The sequence below is a fragment of the Rousettus aegyptiacus genome, unplaced genomic scaffold, assembly GCF_014176215.1.
Source record: "Rousettus aegyptiacus isolate mRouAeg1 unplaced genomic scaffold, mRouAeg1.p scaffold_m13_p_5, whole genome shotgun sequence".
Lineage (NCBI taxonomy): Eukaryota > Metazoa > Chordata > Mammalia > Chiroptera > Pteropodidae > Rousettus > Rousettus aegyptiacus.
The window spans coordinates 98,710,826-98,731,231 of record NW_023416308.1 but is presented as its reverse complement, the minus strand read 5'-3'; the positions used below and the strand labels follow the sequence as shown (position 1 = coordinate 98,731,231).

Below are 20,406 nucleotides of genomic sequence, written 5' to 3'. Positions count from 1 at the left end.
CATATAATCATATATGGTTACTGGGTAATATCTAATGTTTATTTCCCCATATAGCTTACTATCCATCCCCCTCTGGCTTTATTGAAATATAATAGACAAGTAAAGCTTGTATTTACATTGTACAATTCAATGAGTTTTTTCAATTATAATTGGCATATAATAACATATTAGTTTCAGTTGTATACCATAGTGATTAGAGATCTATATAACTCACAAAGTGATCACCGCACTAAATCTAGTACCCCTCTACCCCCTTACATATTTATTACAACATTGTTAATTATTTTCCTTATGCTGCAGTTTATATCTCCATGTCTGTTTTGTATCTATCCATTTGTACTTCTTAATCCCTTTACCCTTTTTCACTGTTCTCCCAACCCTCTTCTTTATCTGTCCTTCGACTCTAAATAACAACTTTGCTGGATAAAATATCCTTGGTTGTAGATCCTGGGTTTTCATCACATTGAACATTTTGTGCTAAGCTCTTCTGTCCTTCATAGTTTCTTTTGAGAAATCAGCTGCTAGTCTTATGGGTGCTCCCTGGTAGGTAACTAACTGCTTTTCTCTTGCTGCTTTTAAGATTCTCTCTTTGTATTTAACTTTTGACATTTTAATTATAATGTGTTTTAGTGTGGACCTCTTTAAGTTCATCTTTTTTGGGACTCTCTGAGCTTCCTGGGGTTGTATGTCTATTTCCTTCACCAGGTTAGGAAAGTTTTCCATCACTGTTTCTTCAAATAGCTCTTCAACTTCTTGTTCTCCTACAGATACCCCTATGCCATGGATATTTTTGCATTTAATTGCGTACCATATGCTCCTTAAATTATTATTATAGTCTTGGCTTCTTTTTTCTTGCTGTTCTGATCGAGTGTCCTTGGCCTCCCCATTCTCTATATCTGTGGTTCAGTCCTCTCCTTTATCCACTCTGTTGATTTCCTCTAATATACTCTTCATCTCAGATAATGTGTTCTTCATTTCTGACTAGTTCCCTTTTATAATTTCCATTTCCATTTTTATGGGTTTTTTTTATCTCTTTGTTAAAGATCTCACTGAATTCATCTACACTTCTCCTAAGTTCATTTAGCATCTTTATAACCAGTGTTTTGAACTCTGCATATGTAAGATTGCTTGACTCCATTATTCCTGGATCTCTGTTTTGTTTTCTCATATGGTTTCTGCTTCTTTGTTTTTCCATTTGGCTACCTTTCTGTGTCTGTTTCTATGTATTAAGTAAAGCTCCTAAGTCTCTTGATCTTATTAGCATGGCTTTGTGTATTAGGTATCCAGTGGCTCAGGCCTGAATGGGGTTCAGTTGCAGGCCAAGTTTAGCCCCAGCCTGTGCCCCCCAGGACCATCTGTTAAGATTCAGGAAGCAATTTACAGATGCTGTCCTTATAGTTGCCTCAAGAGGCCAAATCAGAAACTGAGGCCAGCTGCCACCAGTGTGGGTACTGGAGTTGGCTCAGCAAGGAGCCCTGGACTAAACGAAGATACAGCTGGATGTGGTTTGGGTGGGGCCACAATTGGGGGAGGCAGAATTTCAGGGAATCCTCTGGGCAGAGCAACCTCCGTTATCCAGTTTGATGACATCTCAGCTATGGTGGTGCTACATCCACACACTGATTGGAGGAAGGCTCAACAGAGGAACAATAGATACTACCAGCACTTCTGCCCAGGAGAAAGCCTCGCCTCTGGCCCTTGCTCCAACAACTCAGTGTCCCTCTGTGTAAGTCCCTGGTGCCCCCCAAGCAGCCAACCTGGTGCTGGTGCTCAGAGCAAGCAGGTCTGTCACCATGAAAGTCCACTTGTGGACATGGCCATTTTAAGAGGAACGTCTGCAGCTACCATAGCCTCTGCCCCACTCAGCCTTAGGGGACCGGGCAACCTCTTGTCTTCGCCCCCTCCTACATTCTACCCTTGCAGGTTGATTACTTATTTCTCTCCCTAGTTATAGTGCTTCTGTTCATCTAGATACCATATGACTTGGCTTGCTGTTTGCTCTGTGTTTCCATCACAACTTTGATTTGGTTGCAAGAGGGATGAACAAAACCTCTATCATCTATGCCATTTCCTCAATCCATCTAGTTCGCTTCTTTGATTTTCAAACAAATCTATGAAATAAATTATTAGCTTCATTTCACAGGTGGTGAATCTTAGTCATAGGAGGTCTAGCTGATTTAACCATGACCACAGAGCAAATAAATGATTTAAGTAGGCCTGGAACATGTGTCTTCAGGCAAGGAACCCATGTTCTCATGGACTAACCTGGAAAGAAAGGATCCAGATTAATTTAGCTCTTCCAGGTATATCTGTAAGAAACTGAATAAATCCAGTTCCTTTGTCATGGTGTGTTGAGTAATGATCCCTAAGGATATTAACATTCTAATCCTTGGAGCCTGTGAATCTTGCCTTTGTGGCAAAACAGATTTTATAGGTGTGAGTAAATTAAGGATCTTGAGATGGAAGGATTATCCTCTATTTAAGCGGGTCCTACATGTGGTATGTTTTTATAAGAGGAAGGCAGAGGGAGACTTGATTACAGAAGAGTAGTAGAAGATGTGACGAAGGAAGAAAGAAGTCAGAATGATGCAAAGGAGGGACCAAAGAATTGAAGAAAGCAAGGAAAGAGATTCTGCCCTTAGTCTCCAGAAGAAAATAGGCTGAAGCATGGTGAGGGCTGGTTTGGGAATTCCGGGCTCCAGAATTGTAAGAGAATAATTTTGTGGTGGTTTACACAACCAAATTTGTGGTAATTTGTTACAGCAGCCAAAAGAAACTAGTATACTTGAATCGACTGCATAGTGAATATATTTTTCTGTCTATAACTTCAGTGCTTAAACCTACTTTCAAGTGGGACAATGAAATTTAGAGGTAAACCACTGATATATGTAGATGATAACTTCTAGATTTTGCTCTAACAACATTGGCCATTCCTGCTGTACAAATACAGCATCGTTTTAAACTGTCAAGGGTTTAGAAGACTCTAATAATCAGTTTTTAAAAATCATGCACATCCCCACCTCTACTTTGTTGCCATGCGGGAAGAGACAACAGAGTCAAAATGGAGTTTTCCAGGTTGCAGCTTATACGTCACTGCTCAGCCTTTAAAGCAGAGATTGAAAACAGGTGGGATCCTTAGGCCAGAGGCATTTTTGTATGACCTGACAATGGTTCTATAAATTTTCAATTATTTGCCAGAATTTAAAACTCAGGTGATCGCATATAAAAAAAAAAAAAATCCAGATTTCTGGCTTTTCTTGGAGAATGGAAAGATCTGACAATGCTGGATTCATTTTATTGACAGTACTTGGCTGGTAGAGTTGAATCCTGGCTGTCTCCTTGGGGGGTCAGGGGGCCAGGGTGGCTGTCCCTGTCAGTTAGTTCAGTGCCATCTTGCTCTCCAGGACCTTATCCATTTATTTTTCTCACTTACTGGCCCCCGTAGGCTCTTTAAAGCAGAGTTTGTGGCTCTGCTTTAAAGAAAAAAGAACCAAATCCACATTCTGATCAGCTTAGCAAAGACATACAATAATTTTGCCTCTTGGCCAATAATCTGGAAATTCATGGAGAATAAGAGAAATGACAGAAGAGTTAAGACAGTTATCAAGTAAGAAAAAACAAACAGTAGATTCTGGAAACCACAGAGCAGTAAGATTAGCATGAGTTCTTGGGAGCATGCAGGGAAGAAAACAGTTGTTAGGAACTAAAGTATATTAACCACATACAAGACAACACTCAGGTTTATTTCTTTTTGTGGTAGAATTATTAGTCTTATAGTGGAAGGTCATTAGTATAGTGGATCTTCATTGCACAAAGACATTTGCTAGTTATTTTTATGCCCTGTGTACAAGATAGGGAATTGTGGGATAAAGACTTAAATGAATGATTTGTGCTTCCTTGAACAACAAAACCAAAGAGCTGCCTGCCTTCAGTATGTTTATCAAGCTGGCGAGGGGTTTCTATCGCAGTGCTGTGTGGCAGGAAAGGAGAAGCAGTCGCGTCACTCTCAGCCTCCTTCCCCATATCTTTACCTGCTGACAACAAACCCCCCAGCTTCTCTCCATCTGTGGAACCACAGCCGCCCTTACTGTACCTCACCGTAAGTCCCTGGGATATCCCTGATGACCTTGGCCAAGAAGTCATCAGATCTCTTTTCCTTGTCATTCATTCAGCCGGTCAAGTATCAGATCTGTTAAAGAGAAGTTTACCAGGCAACAAAACAGAAAAACATGAAAACATTTTACAAAGCACCAATTTCTCATCCTAAGAAAGTCCAGCCTTACTCAGGCTTGGGTCATGTGCCTTGGTATGCATAGTGCCAGGGTTCCTTTACTTTACTTCCCATTATCTGGGTTGGAAGGTAGATTAAGCCATTGTATGCAATTCTGCCCTGAGGGACATTTGGGTCTCTCAGTTGCTTGGTCAGTGGGATTCACACTCTGCTCTAGAAGCTGCTTTCTGGTATGAAAGATAAAACCCTTGCATGTGAGTCATGATGAATGTTTAGCCCGCCATTGTCTAGGGCTCTGTGATTCCTTTATTTGGAAGGTGCATCTTTGGCCCTAGAAATCTCTTCACTGGGTCGGTAGCTCCTTGCACTTCTTGGAAGGCCTTATGGTTCTACACCTCTGGTAATCCTACCGTCACTCCTATTTGATTCATCCACAGTACAGTAACTGAAAGTTTTTAAGGTTCATCTCTCTTGGGGAAAAGCTTGGCTTCCCTTGACCATCTAAGCTGGCAGCTGGGTTTTAACAACAGCTAATGTCCCAACGCGGCAGCCATCTTCCGGAGCCTTTCTGTCTCAGGTTAACTCCTGCTGATGGTTTTTGCTCTGTTGGACCGCAACCCAAAATGACAAGGTTCTCTATGATGTCTTCCCTCATGCTCCCATGATGAGACCTTCCAGAATCCTATCACTTCCTGAATACCAGAGAACAGTTACACAGATTGTAAATGTAATAGTTTCCAACAGTAGCAGGGAAGATCCTTTCCTCTTATGACAACACTGAAAAGGTGCTTTTCAAATGTAGAGATAATGTAGAGATGAAATGGAGTGGAAGCAAATGTTTTGGAAGCCAAATCAAGAGTCAAAAAGATTTCAACAGTTGAGAATGACTTGCTACAAGAAATAGAATGGAATTTGAAGGATATTTGTATAGTCCTGAATTGAAGCTTGAAAAAAGTCATATCTTCAAGCTCCAGGTTGGAGATACCTGCCTCAACTGCAGTTCAGGCTGGGATGGGGGTTGTGCTTGGAGATTTTATTTGACTGAGGAAGACCACTGTGACCTGAGTGCTAAGGAGTGATGTGCTCTTAGGTGTGTAAATAGTGATACTCTGTCTAGGTTGAGGCGGGAAGCCCCAGGTCCTCTGGCCGAGGTTCGAGCTCTGGCAGCCTGTGGGCCTAATGCATTATGTTGTGTTTGACTGACATATTGATTTTGAAAAATTTGGAATGGAACCCCTTTGGGTGAGGCACGTACTCTCCAGGCTTTGGCATTGATGTTCCTGCCCTGATTCTAAAGGCTTTTGTATTTGTGGATGGTCCTTCCTCTCCACTCCCTTATAGAAACACTCTCCAGGGCCCTGGGATCTCTCCTAAACCCACACTTAGAGAGGCACTTAATGAAATGAGGGGGATCAAGAAGAAGAGGATCCAGATAGTAAAAGAATTAGACAGCAGTTCACATCGTAATAGTTGAGAGAACCATAGTTCTGTAACCTGAAGAGCTGTCTTCAAATACCTGAGTATTGTCATGTGGAAGAGGAGTTAGATTCAGCCCATCCTATGGAACATTTATGGACTCTGTGCCTTACTTCAGTCACTAAAGTGAGAAGACAGAGAAGAGCAAGTTGGTTTCTGCCCCCAAGGCCAACTTTGCTTCACAGAGCAAAGGGAGATGTGTAGAGATGGCTGTAAAATAATAATACTGTGTGGTTCTCCAGAAGACAGAAACGAGGAAGCACATTATGACTTGGTTTAGAAAGGCCTTTTCTAACAATGAAAGTTCTCTGCAAATGGAATGGGATGCCTTGGAAACTTGTCACCAATCGTATTGGTTCAACCGTTGAAGATGAGCTAGAGGAGCTTTGGGTGGGGGTCAAAGTAGATGATTTTTCTACCTCTGATAGTGTGTGATTCCAAGACCACCGACTTGCTCTCCTTTACTTACCTAGAGAGAGTCATCACCATGTTAAATGCCCATGAGTTTTACTCAGTGTTCTGGGAAGACCACACTGGGAAAAGTGTTGGATCTCAAGGTGTATTTATCTTCTGGAGATGCAAGAGCCAATAGGCAGGGGCCCAGCTGTCTTTGTTATTCATGGACTGGGTAGAACAATCTACTGGCATGTTTGGCAGGCACAACCTTGTTGCCGGTTGCTTCTTTTGTTCATTGGCTTGCATCTGGCTGTGAGGATCATGTCATTCCCTCTGTGTGGTGCAGCAACTTGTTTCCTGGGACAAGTAAACTGTGAAACACTATTTCCTATGCCCACCACCCTCCAGGAACCCAGAAACATCCAGTGATTGGCTACCAAAATAGGAGATTCCTAATTCTTCCCTTTTGATGGTAGAAATTTAAAATAATTCTATTGTTGTGTCCCCAGAGATCCCTCAGCCCTAGACAATGTGTCACATTTTGGTTGCATGCAGAAGGCTAAACCAAGCAGAGAGAGCATGTCTTCACAGCCTTTGGGGCAGAATGTTCTGGCAACAGCATTCTTGTTATGTGCTCTTTCTGCTACCCCATTACCATTTGTCACCAGCTCTCACTTCTCTACTGCCTATATGATTGTAAGGAATGCAGACATGGCCTCTTTTCCTTGGCAGGCATATTCTAAGGTTCAGAAAGGCAGATACTCTCTGGATTTGGCATGTCTTTTTAATTTTCACATGTTTGACCCCAGTTTAGCATTTTGGGGCATTTCCCTCCAGATACATCAAAAATCACCTGAAAGATGTGGAGGCAAGGTATAGTAGGGAAGGGGAAACAGACTGCCACCCACCTCCCCAAACTGCTATCATTGCTTTGTGTAAAGGAAACAGGCAATTCTTCCTAAGTAGCTTGGGGTCAGAACTAAATGTGAAACACCACAGCTGCTGTGGCTGTAGGGTATGCGGACATGTCGGTCATCCTGGCAGAAAATTTCCCTTCCAGAAATTTTCTCCCCTGGCTGAGTGAGAGTTGAGCCAAGCCTGGGCTTTCCCCACACCTTCAGATGGAGTGGGCTCATCAGCCAAGCTACCTGCCTCTGGCACGGGGGCCTCTGGAATCCCTAGGGTAACAGGCAGAGGGTAGAGGTTCTCAGCTCTGCCAGCCATTTATTTGTACCTGGAGGCTTAAAAAAATGCTGGTACATAGACCCCATCCCCCTGAGCTCGTTTTTTTAAAGCAGCCTTACATGTTTCATATACCATACAATTCACCCATTTAGTGTATACAATTCAGTGGTTTTAGTATATTCACAGAATCATATGAATGTCACTACAATTTTAGGACATTTTCGGCAGTCACTCTCCATTTCTCTCTAACTTCCCCGGCCCTAGGCAACCAACTACCAATCTACTTTCTGTTGCCATAAATTTGCCTGTTCTGGACAGTTTTATACAAATGGAATTACACAATAGGTGGTCCTTTGTGACTTACTTCTTTCACTTAGCATGTTTTCCAGGTTTATCCACATTATCATTATCAGTATTTCACTCTTTTTTATCACCAAATAATATTTCATTTTATGAATGTTCTACATTTTGTTTATTCACCCATCGGCTGATGGCCATTTGTATTGATTCCACTTTTTGGCCAGTATGAATAAATGATGCTCACAAACAATATGCACAACTTTTTGTGTAAACACATGTTTAATTTCTCCTGGGAATATACCTAGAAGTGGAATTTCTGGGTCATGTGGTAACTTTATGTCTAACTTTTTGAGGAACTGCCAGACATTTTCCAAAGCAGCTGCACCACTTCACAGAGGCATTTTGTAAAAGCTCTCCGTGGCGATTTGAGATGTGATTATAAAATGCTGCCCATGTGGGTAAAAATCCTTACTCTGTCTCATTCGGAAGTAAAATCACCGCAGAACAGTTAGCAGCTTTCTCCTGAAAGAGAGAATACTTTTAGAGCAGGTGATCCACACCTTCCAAGTGGTTCTTTTCAACATTCTACATTCCTTGGCTCTCACTAGTGGTCCAAGGTTAAGCTGAGCATCGGCTAGGAGACTAGTCAGTCTAATGGTGGAGGGAGAGTATTCCATGTCCACCTATGGCACGTGTTGGCTGCAGAGAGTTAAGTTGATCTGGAAAACTCATCTGTAGATTAAGTGGAGCAGGGCCACAGATATGTAACCTCCACCTCTGAGGACATGACATCTCTTCTTGTAAGTGTCATCACTTTCTTGATGCTATCTGCTACAAACTGAGTCATGAGGTGCCAACAAAAATCCACTGTACTTGATGTGAACTTGAGGCATCTGCTCATTCCCGAGATATTCACAGCTGTCAGCCCTTCCATCTAGATGGTAAGCAACTTCCTGGGGATGAAATCTTGCCACTGTGACTTTTCCCGGCTTGTCTGAGAGGCATAGACCCAGATGGTGTAGCGTGTCTGCGAGAATCTGAGTGTGAGGGAGGGCTGCGTGGTTGTGACAGGAGGATTGAGCAGCCAGCTGCTCACAACGCCTTGCTTCCAAAGTAGACCCGATGGAAGGAGGCAAAAAAGACAACTGTGGTCCTGTGAGCTTTTAAAAAACATTCCTCCTGCTGCAGATGCACATTTCCAATGGCACCGGTGGACCAACCTGAGTCTTGCTCTCCCTTCTTTGTGTTTGTAGCCACAGCACGGGATATGAAAGTGACAACCACACAACGCCCATCCTCTGTGGCGCCCAATACAGAATACACACCCATGGCGTCTTCAGGGGCATTCAGGTGAGTCCTCAGGGGGCCCGGCTGGCAGTGGACTTCACTGCCTCTTTCCCTTCCCAACATCCTTTCACTTCCTTGCTAATGGCCATTTGGCCCTGGCAACTCTGTTCCTAATTTTAGGCTCCTGTGACAGCAGGGACCCATCTTCCACTGGGGCAGGTAGGGCAGCCTCCGTCTCTCCAGAGGCCAGAGTGAAGGGGGCTGCCTCCCTGACTCAGACCAAGACGCTTCCTGCAGAATCCCATTCTTTCCTCTTTCATTGCTTAATTAGTTTTCTCTATGGTGGACTGAGCAGCTCCTACATTTAGGCTTTGAATTAATGATCTGGACCCCTGACTTTTAAGAAAACTTGGTCTGCACTTGTAAAGAGCCCAAAGGTAGACTCTGTCTTGCCAATTGTTGCTATTAATAACATCAATAATAATAACAGTGCAACTTATACATCTGGACACTTTCTATATACCAGGCACTGTGCTAAGTTTTATACATGACTTTTTTTTTAAATGGACTTAAATTTTTTTAGAGCAGTTTAAGGTTTAAGGAAAAATTGTGGAGAAAGTATAGAGAGTTCCCATATCTTCCCTCTTCCTCCCTCCTCCCTTATTATTAACAGTCCTGCATTGGTATGGTACATTTGTTACAACAGATGCATCAATATTCAGATGCATCAATATTGACACATTGTTAACTAAAGTCCGTAGTTTACATTAGGGTTCACGTTTGTGTTGTGGAATTCTCTGGGTTTTGTTAAATGCATAACGCTATGTATCTACCCTTAAGGTATCATATAGAATAGTTTCACTGCCTAACAGTGCTCCACCTGTCCATCCCTCCCCCTCTCTCCCCATCCTTCATCTCCACAACCACTGATATTTTTACTATCTCTATAGTTTTCCCTTTTCTCTAGAATGTCAAATAGTTGGAATCGTATGGTAGGTAGCCTTTTGGGACTGACTTCTTTCACATAGTAATATGCATTTAATCTTTTTCCATGTCTATACACAGACATTTTTCCCCATTTAATCTTCATTACACCTTTATGAGGTAGGTACTATTATCTTCGTTTTATGGACGAGGAAATTAAAGTTTAGAGAAGATGACTGACTTGTCCAAAATCACATAGCTAGTAAGAGGCAGCATGGGGATTTATAACACAAGTCTTGTCTGACTCCAGACCCCCTGTCTTTAACCGCCATGTTATACCGCCTCTGAGGGAGACAGCGGGCAGGCAACAGTTTTGGGGAGGATGGAGTCTTTTTGGTGGTCCGAACCACCAGAGTTAACCAAAGGCTTGCATCTGTGACTTTTGCATATGACTCAGTGGCTGCCACATGAGTAAAAACTGTGATACTTTCACCAGAATAGTCAGAACCCTAGAAATAAATTGTGTCTGGGCCAGGTCCCCACATGATGTGTGGGGCAAGTAGCTCCGAGATGTTCTGATTAATATTTCCAGAAGCGTCATGGTAATAGAACAGTGTGTTCCTTCATCCCTGGCCTTTTGATGTGAGAACGAAGGCAAGGGTTACAGAAATACAGAAATCCGATGAGAGCACAGAAGGAGTCATCCAGCCTCTCCTCCAACAAATACTGTCAGAATCCTGCGCCGGGACCCTGACTGGCACTCACGCCTCGATTTTATATCCTATTGCCATGTGCACTGAATCTAGGATGAAGGAAAGGAAATAAAGAAAGCTCTTTTTCTCGTCCTTTCCACCAAGCCCAGGTTCTCAGACTCACTGTCATGGCCTGCGATAGACTCCAGACTGGTTTCACTACCCTCTCGTTTTCTCCTGGAGTCTACTAATCAGACATAGCGGCTCACCATTCAAATTTATGCCACCATTTGCCCTGAGACTCTGTGGCCTCGCAACAGCAAAGTTGCATGTCACTGCGGTATTTTTTCTTCAGAACAGAAGACCTCACAATGCAAGACAGCGTGAAATAAAAACTAGAACAGAAGCATGGGGGTGCCGTGGAAAATGCACGGAGCAGAGAATGGGTCAAACTCAGAAGCGGTTCCAGGGCTTAACACAAAACATGGATGTGCCCTTTGGCCTGGCTTTGCCCATCTGTAGGAGAAAGAGGGGGATTCAGCTGCCCCTCAGGCACTTCCACTGCTCCTGTCTGTGACTCTGATCCTGAGAGCAGGAAGGGGAGTTTGCCTCACTGTTTTCCTCTAGCTCCTTCTCTTGGAGGACTGATGGTGCTCACACTCGCTCCTACAAGATAAAAGGAACCAACAAAATGCCCTGTGGAGGACGTGCAAAGTGCACGAAAGGCAGACACAGTGTTTTTCAGTGTCATTATTAAAAGATTGCACTGGCTCCGTGGGACCTCTGCTGATTTCAGCTCCCCTTCACAGACAGGACCCGCAAATCTCAGAGGCCCCTTCTTTCTGTCATTTACTCAGACGTGGAAGGTCTGGTCAGTTTGGGGCTCATCTAGTATCCTACTTTTCTCTCTAAAAACGACCACCCCGCCCATTTCACGTTAGGCTCCAAGTCATGTGGCCACATGTCTGAGTGGGAGGGACGTGAGTAGAATCTGGTGCTTTGGACTTCAAGACCTCACTGACTCAAGTGGAGAAGCTGGGAGACAGGACGGAGCGGGAGCTCTGCCAGCGTCTCTTTTACAGATGCCCTGGCTCAGTACCCCCCAGATGAATTCAAGTACTGGTTCTGCTTGATTATAGTGATGACGTTAGAGTCTGCATCGTTCTGATCTATCATCCATTAGCGACGTCTGCTGTGGGCATCTGGGGGTGTGCAAGGGAGTGGTTTCAGGCCTTGTATCTGCCATCCTTTCCTTGGGTATATATTCCAAGGCTCGTTTTCCCTCGGGACTGACGTGAATGTTCACAGGTGGCTTAAAGCCTCCATTTCTCTTACATTCTGCTTTCAGGATGTGCGGCGCGTGCCTGGCGTAGCCCCAACTCTTGTCCGGTCAGCATCTGAGACCAGTGAGAAACGGCCCTTCATGTGTGCTTACCCGGGCTGCAATAAGAGATATTTTAAGCTGTCCCACTTACAGATGCACAGCCGGAAGCACACTGGTAAGTGTGTCCCCCGTCCAGCCTTGGTCGTGGCGGCCTTTGGGCAGATGCGGGCCAGGAACTCCTGTCTGGATCTCACTCCAGAAAGAGCACAGGTGATTTTTCAGATGGAAGGTAAGCACTGCTTTGAAAGGTCTGGTCAGGTGATAGAAAAAGTCTGCAGGGCTATTTTGGATCTTTATTGTCCATCTTTTAATAAAGAGGTCAGTAAACTGTTTTCAGGAAGAGCAAAGCAGAGTGGTGGAAAGAGAATCACACAGAATTAAAGAGACTTGGGTTTGAGTTCTGGCTTTACCACCAAGTGGCGAGAGCTTGAGAAAGTTCTTAATCTCTCTTTGAAGTTAATTTGCCTTACGTGAAAAACGGAGATGATCATGTTTACCTCATACAACTGTCAAGGCAGATTAACTTTTAAAATCATATTGAATTAAGAATTAGAGGTATGAAGCACCTACTAAACTACCCTATGTCCGTAGGTCTGAATAAAGGATAGTGTTACTATTAGAATACTACTAGCATCTCTAAAGAGAAAGGAGCTAGCCTGGAAGGTGGGTAAGCAGACCAATTTGAGAGATTCACGGGCAAGGTTATCTCAAGGTTAGGAAGAGATTTTCTAAAGAAATACTTAACTGCTTGGGTTGGTAATAACCAATCAGATAGGAATGAGAAAATGGATCGTAGGTTTAACTTTTGTTTTTAAGCTTTAAAAAAGAGATGATGATTTTTGATGATATGTTAAGGAAAACTGGATTTTCCCACAAATCTCCCTCGGAGGGAGAGAACTGGCCTTGTCTGGTTGTTGGCCATCTTGAATGTGAGTAGTTAGCCATTTCACAAATATTTGCTCTTGGCATTGGGAGTGGATGGGAATGAGGTTGGGCTCCCCTACAGGGGGACAGTGGGAAGTGCAGACATTCTCACAGGGGAGCTGGTGCCATTCTTTTCACAACTAAAGGACAGCTTTGTTGTTAGGATCAGCATTATTATTATATTGTTACTGCTAACTTTTGTTTGGGGAAGAGAGAGAAAAAAGTGAGCCGCATTCGCATCTCTAAACCATTAGACTTTTGCTAAGTCACGGCATCTAGAGGATGCAATTCTGGTATAAAGCTGAGTTTGCACTCAGTAGAGCACTTGCTTTGAGGCTAAAGATGAGAGAACTAGTGGTGTGTTCTATTTTTACATATTTCCCCAAATAGGATTATTTGCAAAGAAAAATGTTAAGGTTATGAAGAAAGTGTTAAAGTAAAATTCTGGCTGGAAAAATGTGAGAATGCATTGAAGGCAATATGGTTGTAGAAACTTTTAGTAGAAAAGAGGCACTTAGAAAATAATGAGGATTAGATGTCTGTGCGAAGGGAAGACAGCGGACAAGACAGCCAACACCCCAGACCCTCTGGAGCCTTTAAGAAGCTCTTCCTGGCAGGAGATAGAGGGGCAGGCAGGTATATAACAATCCTGTGGCCCCTTCTTGAAAGCGTGCAATTTAAAAAATTTATTTATAATAACAGTGCAGACTGTTATACTAAGTACTTTTATGTTAAATACTTTCTACGTGCCAGGCTCTCTACATTATTTCATTTAATCCTCACGTATAAAACAATTATTAGATGGGTAGGATGTAGTGGAAGTAGAACTCCAACTCATCCCTTTGCACTCCCGAGTCATGATCCTCCTCTGAATGAGTTTATCATCTGTTTTGGAGCTAGGATATACCCAAATGAACAGGCACTAAGAGTATATAATAATGTATTAAACCTGAGGGTGGAGGAGTTGAGAAAAATTGTTCAGAGGGTATTGATTTGAAATAGGGTCATCCCAAGTTTTTTTGGAGGAGGAATGGCTTGAGTTAACCATCAAAGGGTTGGCAAGGTCAAGCAGAGGAAGTAAAAGAGGAGAAGAAGCAGAGAAAAGCAGGGGAAAGAAATGAGACTGAATATGGGTACTGTCCTCTCCAGGTTGTAGAGTTGAAGTATAAGTCTCTGGGCTGGATATAGGAAGTTAAGTTAAGGAAAGGCTCCTCCCCACAGGATTTTCCAGCCCATGGAAGAAGGAAGACCTGGACACGGCCCGCCACTTTACATATTCTGTAATGCAATGAGGGAAGGAAGGGCTTTCAACCTGGAAGGGCTTCAGTTGTGAAGTTTCCAGAAAGGCATTGCAGAGAAAGTGGCACTTGTGAGGAACACAGAGCAGACTTTTTGCCGGATGGGAATGTGGAGGCATGGGGACAAAGGGCATTTAGTATGAGTGGAGTGCAAGGCAGAGTTCGAGAATGCTGAGCTCTGATATAGGAGGAATACAGATTAATCATGGGAATTGAGGAGGTTCTGGGGTTGGAAAGGTAACTAGGGACTGCCCTGCAACGGAAAGACCCGACTGATGCCCGGATGGCTTGTTCTCCATCCCAGAATGCTGGTGACTCAGAATTCTCATAAGGAGGTGGGAAGGCCTGAGGTTGCTCAGTGCACTCATGGGGCTGAGTTCCCAGTATTTGGCTGAACTTTCTCGAGTGAGGACAGGGTGGGGCTTCTCCATTCTGAGGCAGGAGGTTGTGTAATCCCACTACTGACTTCGGGGTAGCAAAAATTTTCTAACCACTTTGGCTCCTGGTTTAACTTGAGCATCTCTCAACTATAGAGCGGTTTATGCTTGACTTAGAAATGAGAAGTCAGGAGCAGAGGACACAAATCTTCAGTTCATAAAATATAAAACACTTATTTCATGGGAACAGCTCCAACGCACATCTACCCCAGAAGTCTGCCTTAGACTCAGTCTAGGAGTCAAGACTTCTTTGGTGTATTATTTGTCTAAATATTTTCTGCCAGTGATTTTTGAGCCCTGCTTGTGTGGTAGGTGCTGGGCTAAGACCTTTATGTGGATGGTCTGATTTAATCCGTTCATAAATCCTTGGAAATTGTCAGATTATTGGCCCCATTTCACAGTAAGGAAACTGCATGTCACCCAGCACTTTAAATGGCAGAGCTGGATGTGACCTGAGTTCCTGTTTACTTCTGACTGGGAGGCGAGGGACCATCCTCATTCACCTAGCGCCTACTCTACATGCATTATGCATGAGCCTACATACAGGTGGGCCTTTAACCTCACACTGCAGTCGGCAGCACCAACCTAACAAGCTCCACCGAAGGAAGTGCTTTAGGCATTTTGGGGTCCCTTCAGTCCCAGTAGGAAAGGTTGCCTTTAACAAGATTTCCATTTCCAGTATCATTTTCAAATGGAATATGTGTCTTCCCCAAGGTGAGAAACCATACCAGTGTGACTTCAAGGACTGTGAGCGAAGGTTTTCTCGTTCAGACCAGCTCAAAAGACACCAAAGGAGACACACAGGTTTGTAGGTTCCCTTCTCATTGCTGGCAGTGTGTTTCCCTTGAGTTAACGGTTGATTTTGTGGTTCTTGTTAAATGTAGAGGTGAGAGGGTCAGCCATTTGTTTCATTTTTCTAATTTTCTTTTCCCTAATCTATGAGGATTTTCCTTCTCTTAAAAAAAGAAAGAAAAGAAAAGGAAGCATCCTACATTTCTCCTGTAAACCACAGAACAATGAGATCCCACTAGCAATTTGCTGATGATACATTGAGCATCATTAAAGAACACGGGTGGTTGAGATCAGAATCCCTTTTGTACTGCGTGATTCACGTTTTCCATCTCAGATGCAGCTGAGATGTTGGTGAGAAGTTGGACATTGGTGGTTAAGGAATAGTTGTTTCTAAGACAGAAGAAGCAGGTCCTCAAGGGTTACGGTGCAGAACCAGGTGGTTCATGCCGGGCCTGGGGGAAATCTGAGGACGAGGCAGATGTCGCAAGCTTGGCTGGAAATACCCGGCTCCTCGGGTCACCGGGAAGCAGGCCTTCTGCCCTCATGTTGTTAGGGCTGCGGCTAGACCTTCTCTGTCCGTTTAGGTGTGAAACCATTCCAGTGTAAAACTTGTCAGCGAAAGTTCTCCCGGTCCGACCACCTGAAGACCCACACCAGGACTCATACAGGTAAAACAAGTGCGTAAACTTTTCTTCACATTTATTTTTCATTATTTTTTTTAAACTACTGTTAAGTGAAGTTGTTTATGATGAGACAGATTGGAAAAGACTAGTGTTAAAGTTCTAAACAGGCTTAGACTCAGTTGAGAGAAATAACAGTATATGGCTATCTTTAAATAATAACATTGTTTAAGAAGGGGTGGGAGGTGGATACAGAACAGAAGAGAGATGCGAAAAGAAATCTTTTCATGAGAGTCCAGAATAAAATTGAAGAGATAAGCTAGGTCCCTCCTGTTCCCAATTCGTTGCATCATCACATTTTTATCACTCAGTTTGATATAATAATCAACCTTACAGAAAACCAGCAGAAATTCTAGCAAGCCAAACATGTATTCTCCCGAAAGCTCATGTTTCACGACACTATTTCCAGAGACCTGAATCCTTTTTCTACTAAAAATTAATGCCCCAGCAGCTGTCATGGTTTCTGTCAGACTCATATCAGCATGTGGATATCATTTCCTTTGCACTAGTGTGTACAGTGGAGTGGGGCATTTATTCACTGGCTGCTGAAGGTGTTTGCTTTTCCATAAGGCTGATGTGATTCATGATGAAAATAGCACCATCTTTGTTGTATTCTTCAGCTTTGGAAGGAGGGCCAGTGCCGAGGTGATCTCACTGTATCTTTATAACATCCTCTTAGGAAGAGCAGGGCAGGCATGTTTCATCCCCATTTTATAGATGAGCGGACAGAAGCGTTTAGTGACTAAATGACTTGTCGAAAGTCCCAAAGCAAAATAAGTAGCAAACCCAGTTTCATATGCTCCTAGCCCAGCATTTCCCACTGCCTTCTTTGTTGGAGAAAGAGGGCTTTGGGGTTTGGGGTTCATCTCACAGCCTGGGGAGGAAAGGGAATTAAGAAGAGAGCCAGAGTCCACAGAGTTGAATACCGCTGATGGACTGAGAAAAAGGAAAACCAGCAGGAGAAAGAGCGGCGCTTTGTCCATTAGGAGACAAGCTCTGACAGCAGGGCTGAGGGTGGGGGATGGGGCCAGGGGCCCGGATCGGATCGGGAAGAGCAGAGGAACAGCGAGTGGGAGGTGAGAAAAGGCGTGACGTCACCAGCCCCCATACAGTCCCAGATTCTCAACCCAAACAGGCTGCAATTCTATACTCAGCGTCAAGGCACCTGTGCCCTAGCATTGGTGGGGTGGGTCTCTCGCTCCCCCTTCGCAGGTGCCTTTGGTGTCACTTCTTTGTCTGAGTGCTGAGCTCATAATTGGGCGGGAAAGAGTTATCATCCCTTGTACCGTGACCCCCTACTCTGTGCATATCTGCATAGATGCAAAGCAACCCTGGTTGCCGGCAGATGGTTTAATAGTATACTTGATCGGCCCCAGTCTCGACCTTGCGATAGCGCCTCTCCTAGGACTTTTCTCAATCTTTGTCCTGACCAGTAGTTTTTTCGAGGAGACAGTGGGACCAGCAATATCCTAAGAAGAGCGCCCCCTCCCCAGGTGGATCAGGGACTGGCTTCTGTGGCATTTTTACTGAGCATGAAGTCACAGCTGTATTTCCATTATGGGTAGGCCCAGGAGGTGAGATACAACAAAGTGCATGGGCTATGAAATTAGACAGACCTAGATTGGAGTCTGCCTGGGTCTGCCCTCTCCAAATGTCCAACCTCGTCTGTAAAGTGGGGATAATGCTGCTTCCCTGACAGGGCAGTTGTAAGGAGTAAATGAAGCAAGGAGTGCCCAGGACAAGGCTTGGCATATATTAGGCACTTAATAAATGCCAATTATCTTCCTTATGCAGAATGGGGCTAGGAAGGAACTTCTGAAGGTGCCTTAGATGGAGAACCCTTGATCTTTTGGCAAGCTTATTAAAGACCTCAAAACCATGCCTCAGCTAGAATTTTCTGTACAACAGGGATTATGCTCTCTAAGTAATACTTTTAAGGAAAAAGAAGGAAATACCATGCACACTGGTATCAGTGATATATTTAAAAATACCCTGTCTAAAGTATCTATGTAGACAGAGATATTAAAGCTACAGTCACAGTTCTACTACTGACTAGCAATCAGTCAGTATGGTGATGACCTTGAGACCCTCACAGCCCCGTTAAGCTCAAGTCCCTAAAAAAATCTACACAGTTCACAGTTCACAGAACAGTCTAACAGGAGAGGTTGAAACAAATGTCTTTCCCCCCTTAAATATGAAATGCCCAGACATTTCCATTAACTAGACTCATTCCTTCTCTCCCATTCCCATAATGTTCCGACTTAATAATATTTTATAATTTTTACAATATTTTAATCCTCGAGGCCTCAGAGGCATTGCCATTTCATGAGTTGCATGTGAAATTAGCCCGATTCGTTAGCTTAGAGACAGAACTAGAGGGAATCTGGAGTGGGTAGCTTGTGATGATTTAACTTGGGCCTTTCATAGTTGAACTTGTACCCAGTTTTTCCACTGCAAGTGTCTGACTGACAATTGTGTCAACAGGTGAAAAGCCCTTCAGCTGTCGGTGGCCCAGTTGTCAGAAAAAGTTTGCCCGATCAGACGAATTAGTCCGCCATCACAACATGCACCAGAGAAACATGACCAAACTCCAGCTGGCGCTTTGAGGGGTCCAACCCAGGGGACAATTCTATGTCCCAAGGCAACACAGCATGTGAACTGCTTTCAAACCTGACTTTAAAATTCCTCCTCACTCACCTCTCAAAGAAGGACATGGCGGCCAATCGTCTTCATCCAGCCGCCAAGACAAGACGCCTGTGCTAATGGATTCTGCTGGGTTTGCCCGGAGAAGTTGGGCTCTGCGTTGCCAACTTGTAGTTGACTCACAAGGCCCTGGAGAAGTGGCTAACAACATCCGGTTAGTTAAAACCCATCACCATTTGGTCTGGATTTTCCAGTGTAAGAAGAACCATTGTTGATGATGTTCCCCCACCCTGTCCTCCTTTTATGCTCATTTTCACTGGGAATGGAGTCATTGTACCATTTTCCATCATAGAATATTTATAGGCCAGGGCATGTGTATGTGTCTGCTAATGTAAACTTTGTCATGGTTTCCATTTACTAATAGCAATAGCAAGAAATAAATCAAAGAGCCAGGCCCTGGGGGTGAGCCCCTTCAGACTTTCCGGAGGTTAGGCTGGCTGCTAACCTGGAAGGCAGGATGGAGCACTACCAGGCAACTTTTAAAACTCATGCGTTTCAAGCAGCTGAAAAAAGAATCAGAACTAACCAGTACCTCTATAGAGAAATCCTAAAGAATCTTACTGTTCAGTTAATTCAGTGTTAACATTAGCACAACGCTCTTTAGAAACTGTGCTTGAAGACCCGAGATTTTTGTTTCGTGTTTATTTTTGACTTTTTTGAGTTGTAGTCATATGCATCTTCAGAGATGTACATATCTCCTCACACAAAGGAAGTGGAATTCATTTTTATCATGTGGGGTGTCCTTAGACTGTACAGACCACACTGGTTATGTGGCTTCAAGTTGTAAAAATTAGAGTGACCCTAAAAGAGATAGGGACTGGTCCAGGATCTCCACTGATAAGACTGTTCCTGAGTAACTTAAATAACTTTGGTTCTAGAGGCTATGTGAAAAAAAAAATGAGACTTACTAGTGTGAGGAAATTCATTGTTTAAAGGTGATTGGCTATGTGTGTGTGTGCGCCTGTATGTGTGTGTGTGTCTTAAGGGAAGGAGTTTATTATTTACTGTTGCTTGAAATTACTGTGTAAATATATGTATCTGACAATGATTTGCTCTTTGACAACTAAAGTTAGGAAATGTATAAATGTTAGCTGCATCACTGTCTCGGTGTTGATCTTACAAGGTATTGATGATAACACTAAAAATGTAACCTGCATTTTTCACTTCGCTCTCAATTAAAGTCTGTTCAAAATGAAAGTGACAAGATTCTATCAGCTTTATTGTGTTCAAATCTCGAGGGCAGTCTAACCTCTTTTAAACAGGTCGGAAGATGCCGCAGACATTGATGACCACTGGTTGAATCTCTCCAGGTCTTGACCACTAGTTATTCCTCTCTGTCGAACCTCAGGAGGGATTGATCTTCCGCAGAAGCAGCCAGAGAGCACTGCCTTCCTCTTGCATCATAAAGTGATTGCGGTGGTGCTGTGATCAGATGGGCTTATGGGTAATTGTGTTTTAGGGTTCATGTTCATCAGATGATCATGGCGTCGCTTCTTTTTCCAGGTCAGCCGAAGAGACTAAAGAGATGCTGATGATAACTGGTCTTTATTGAACAGTTCGCAGCTACACACTACAATCAGAAGTATATGCTGATACCTAGTGCAACTGAATTTATAGCTGCAGTTGCTATAAATCAGCTCAGCAGGTTGAAAACTTCTTAGACTTTCCAGGGCAGCCAAGTGTGAAAGCAAAATCTA

General features: G+C 43.5%; 1 protein-coding gene across 9 annotated transcripts in view; it reads left to right on the top strand.

Moving 5' to 3' along the window:
* WT1 (WT1 transcription factor) overlaps window positions 1-19,906 on the top strand; it is a 48,658-nt gene extending 28,752 nt beyond the window's left edge. For 5 of the 9 annotated variants that reach the window (XM_016147078.2, XM_016147076.2, XM_036220814.1 and 2 more), the window contains 5 exons: window positions 8,842-8,938; window positions 11,840-11,990; window positions 15,249-15,338; window positions 15,911-16,003; window positions 18,491-19,906. In XM_016147078.2, coding sequence (XP_016002564.1) covers window positions 8,842-8,938; window positions 11,840-11,990; window positions 15,249-15,338; window positions 15,911-16,003; window positions 18,491-18,612 — 553 coding nt within the window. In that variant the 3' untranslated portion in view covers window positions 18,613-19,906. Of the gene's footprint in view, window positions 1-1,181; window positions 8,939-11,839; window positions 11,991-15,248; window positions 15,339-15,910; window positions 16,004-18,490 lie in introns of those variants that run through there. The other 4 variants (XM_016147077.2, XM_016147079.2, XM_016147080.2 and 1 more) reach the window with 2 other exon arrangements.
* The last annotated feature ends 500 nt before the right edge of the window (window positions 19,907-20,406 follow it).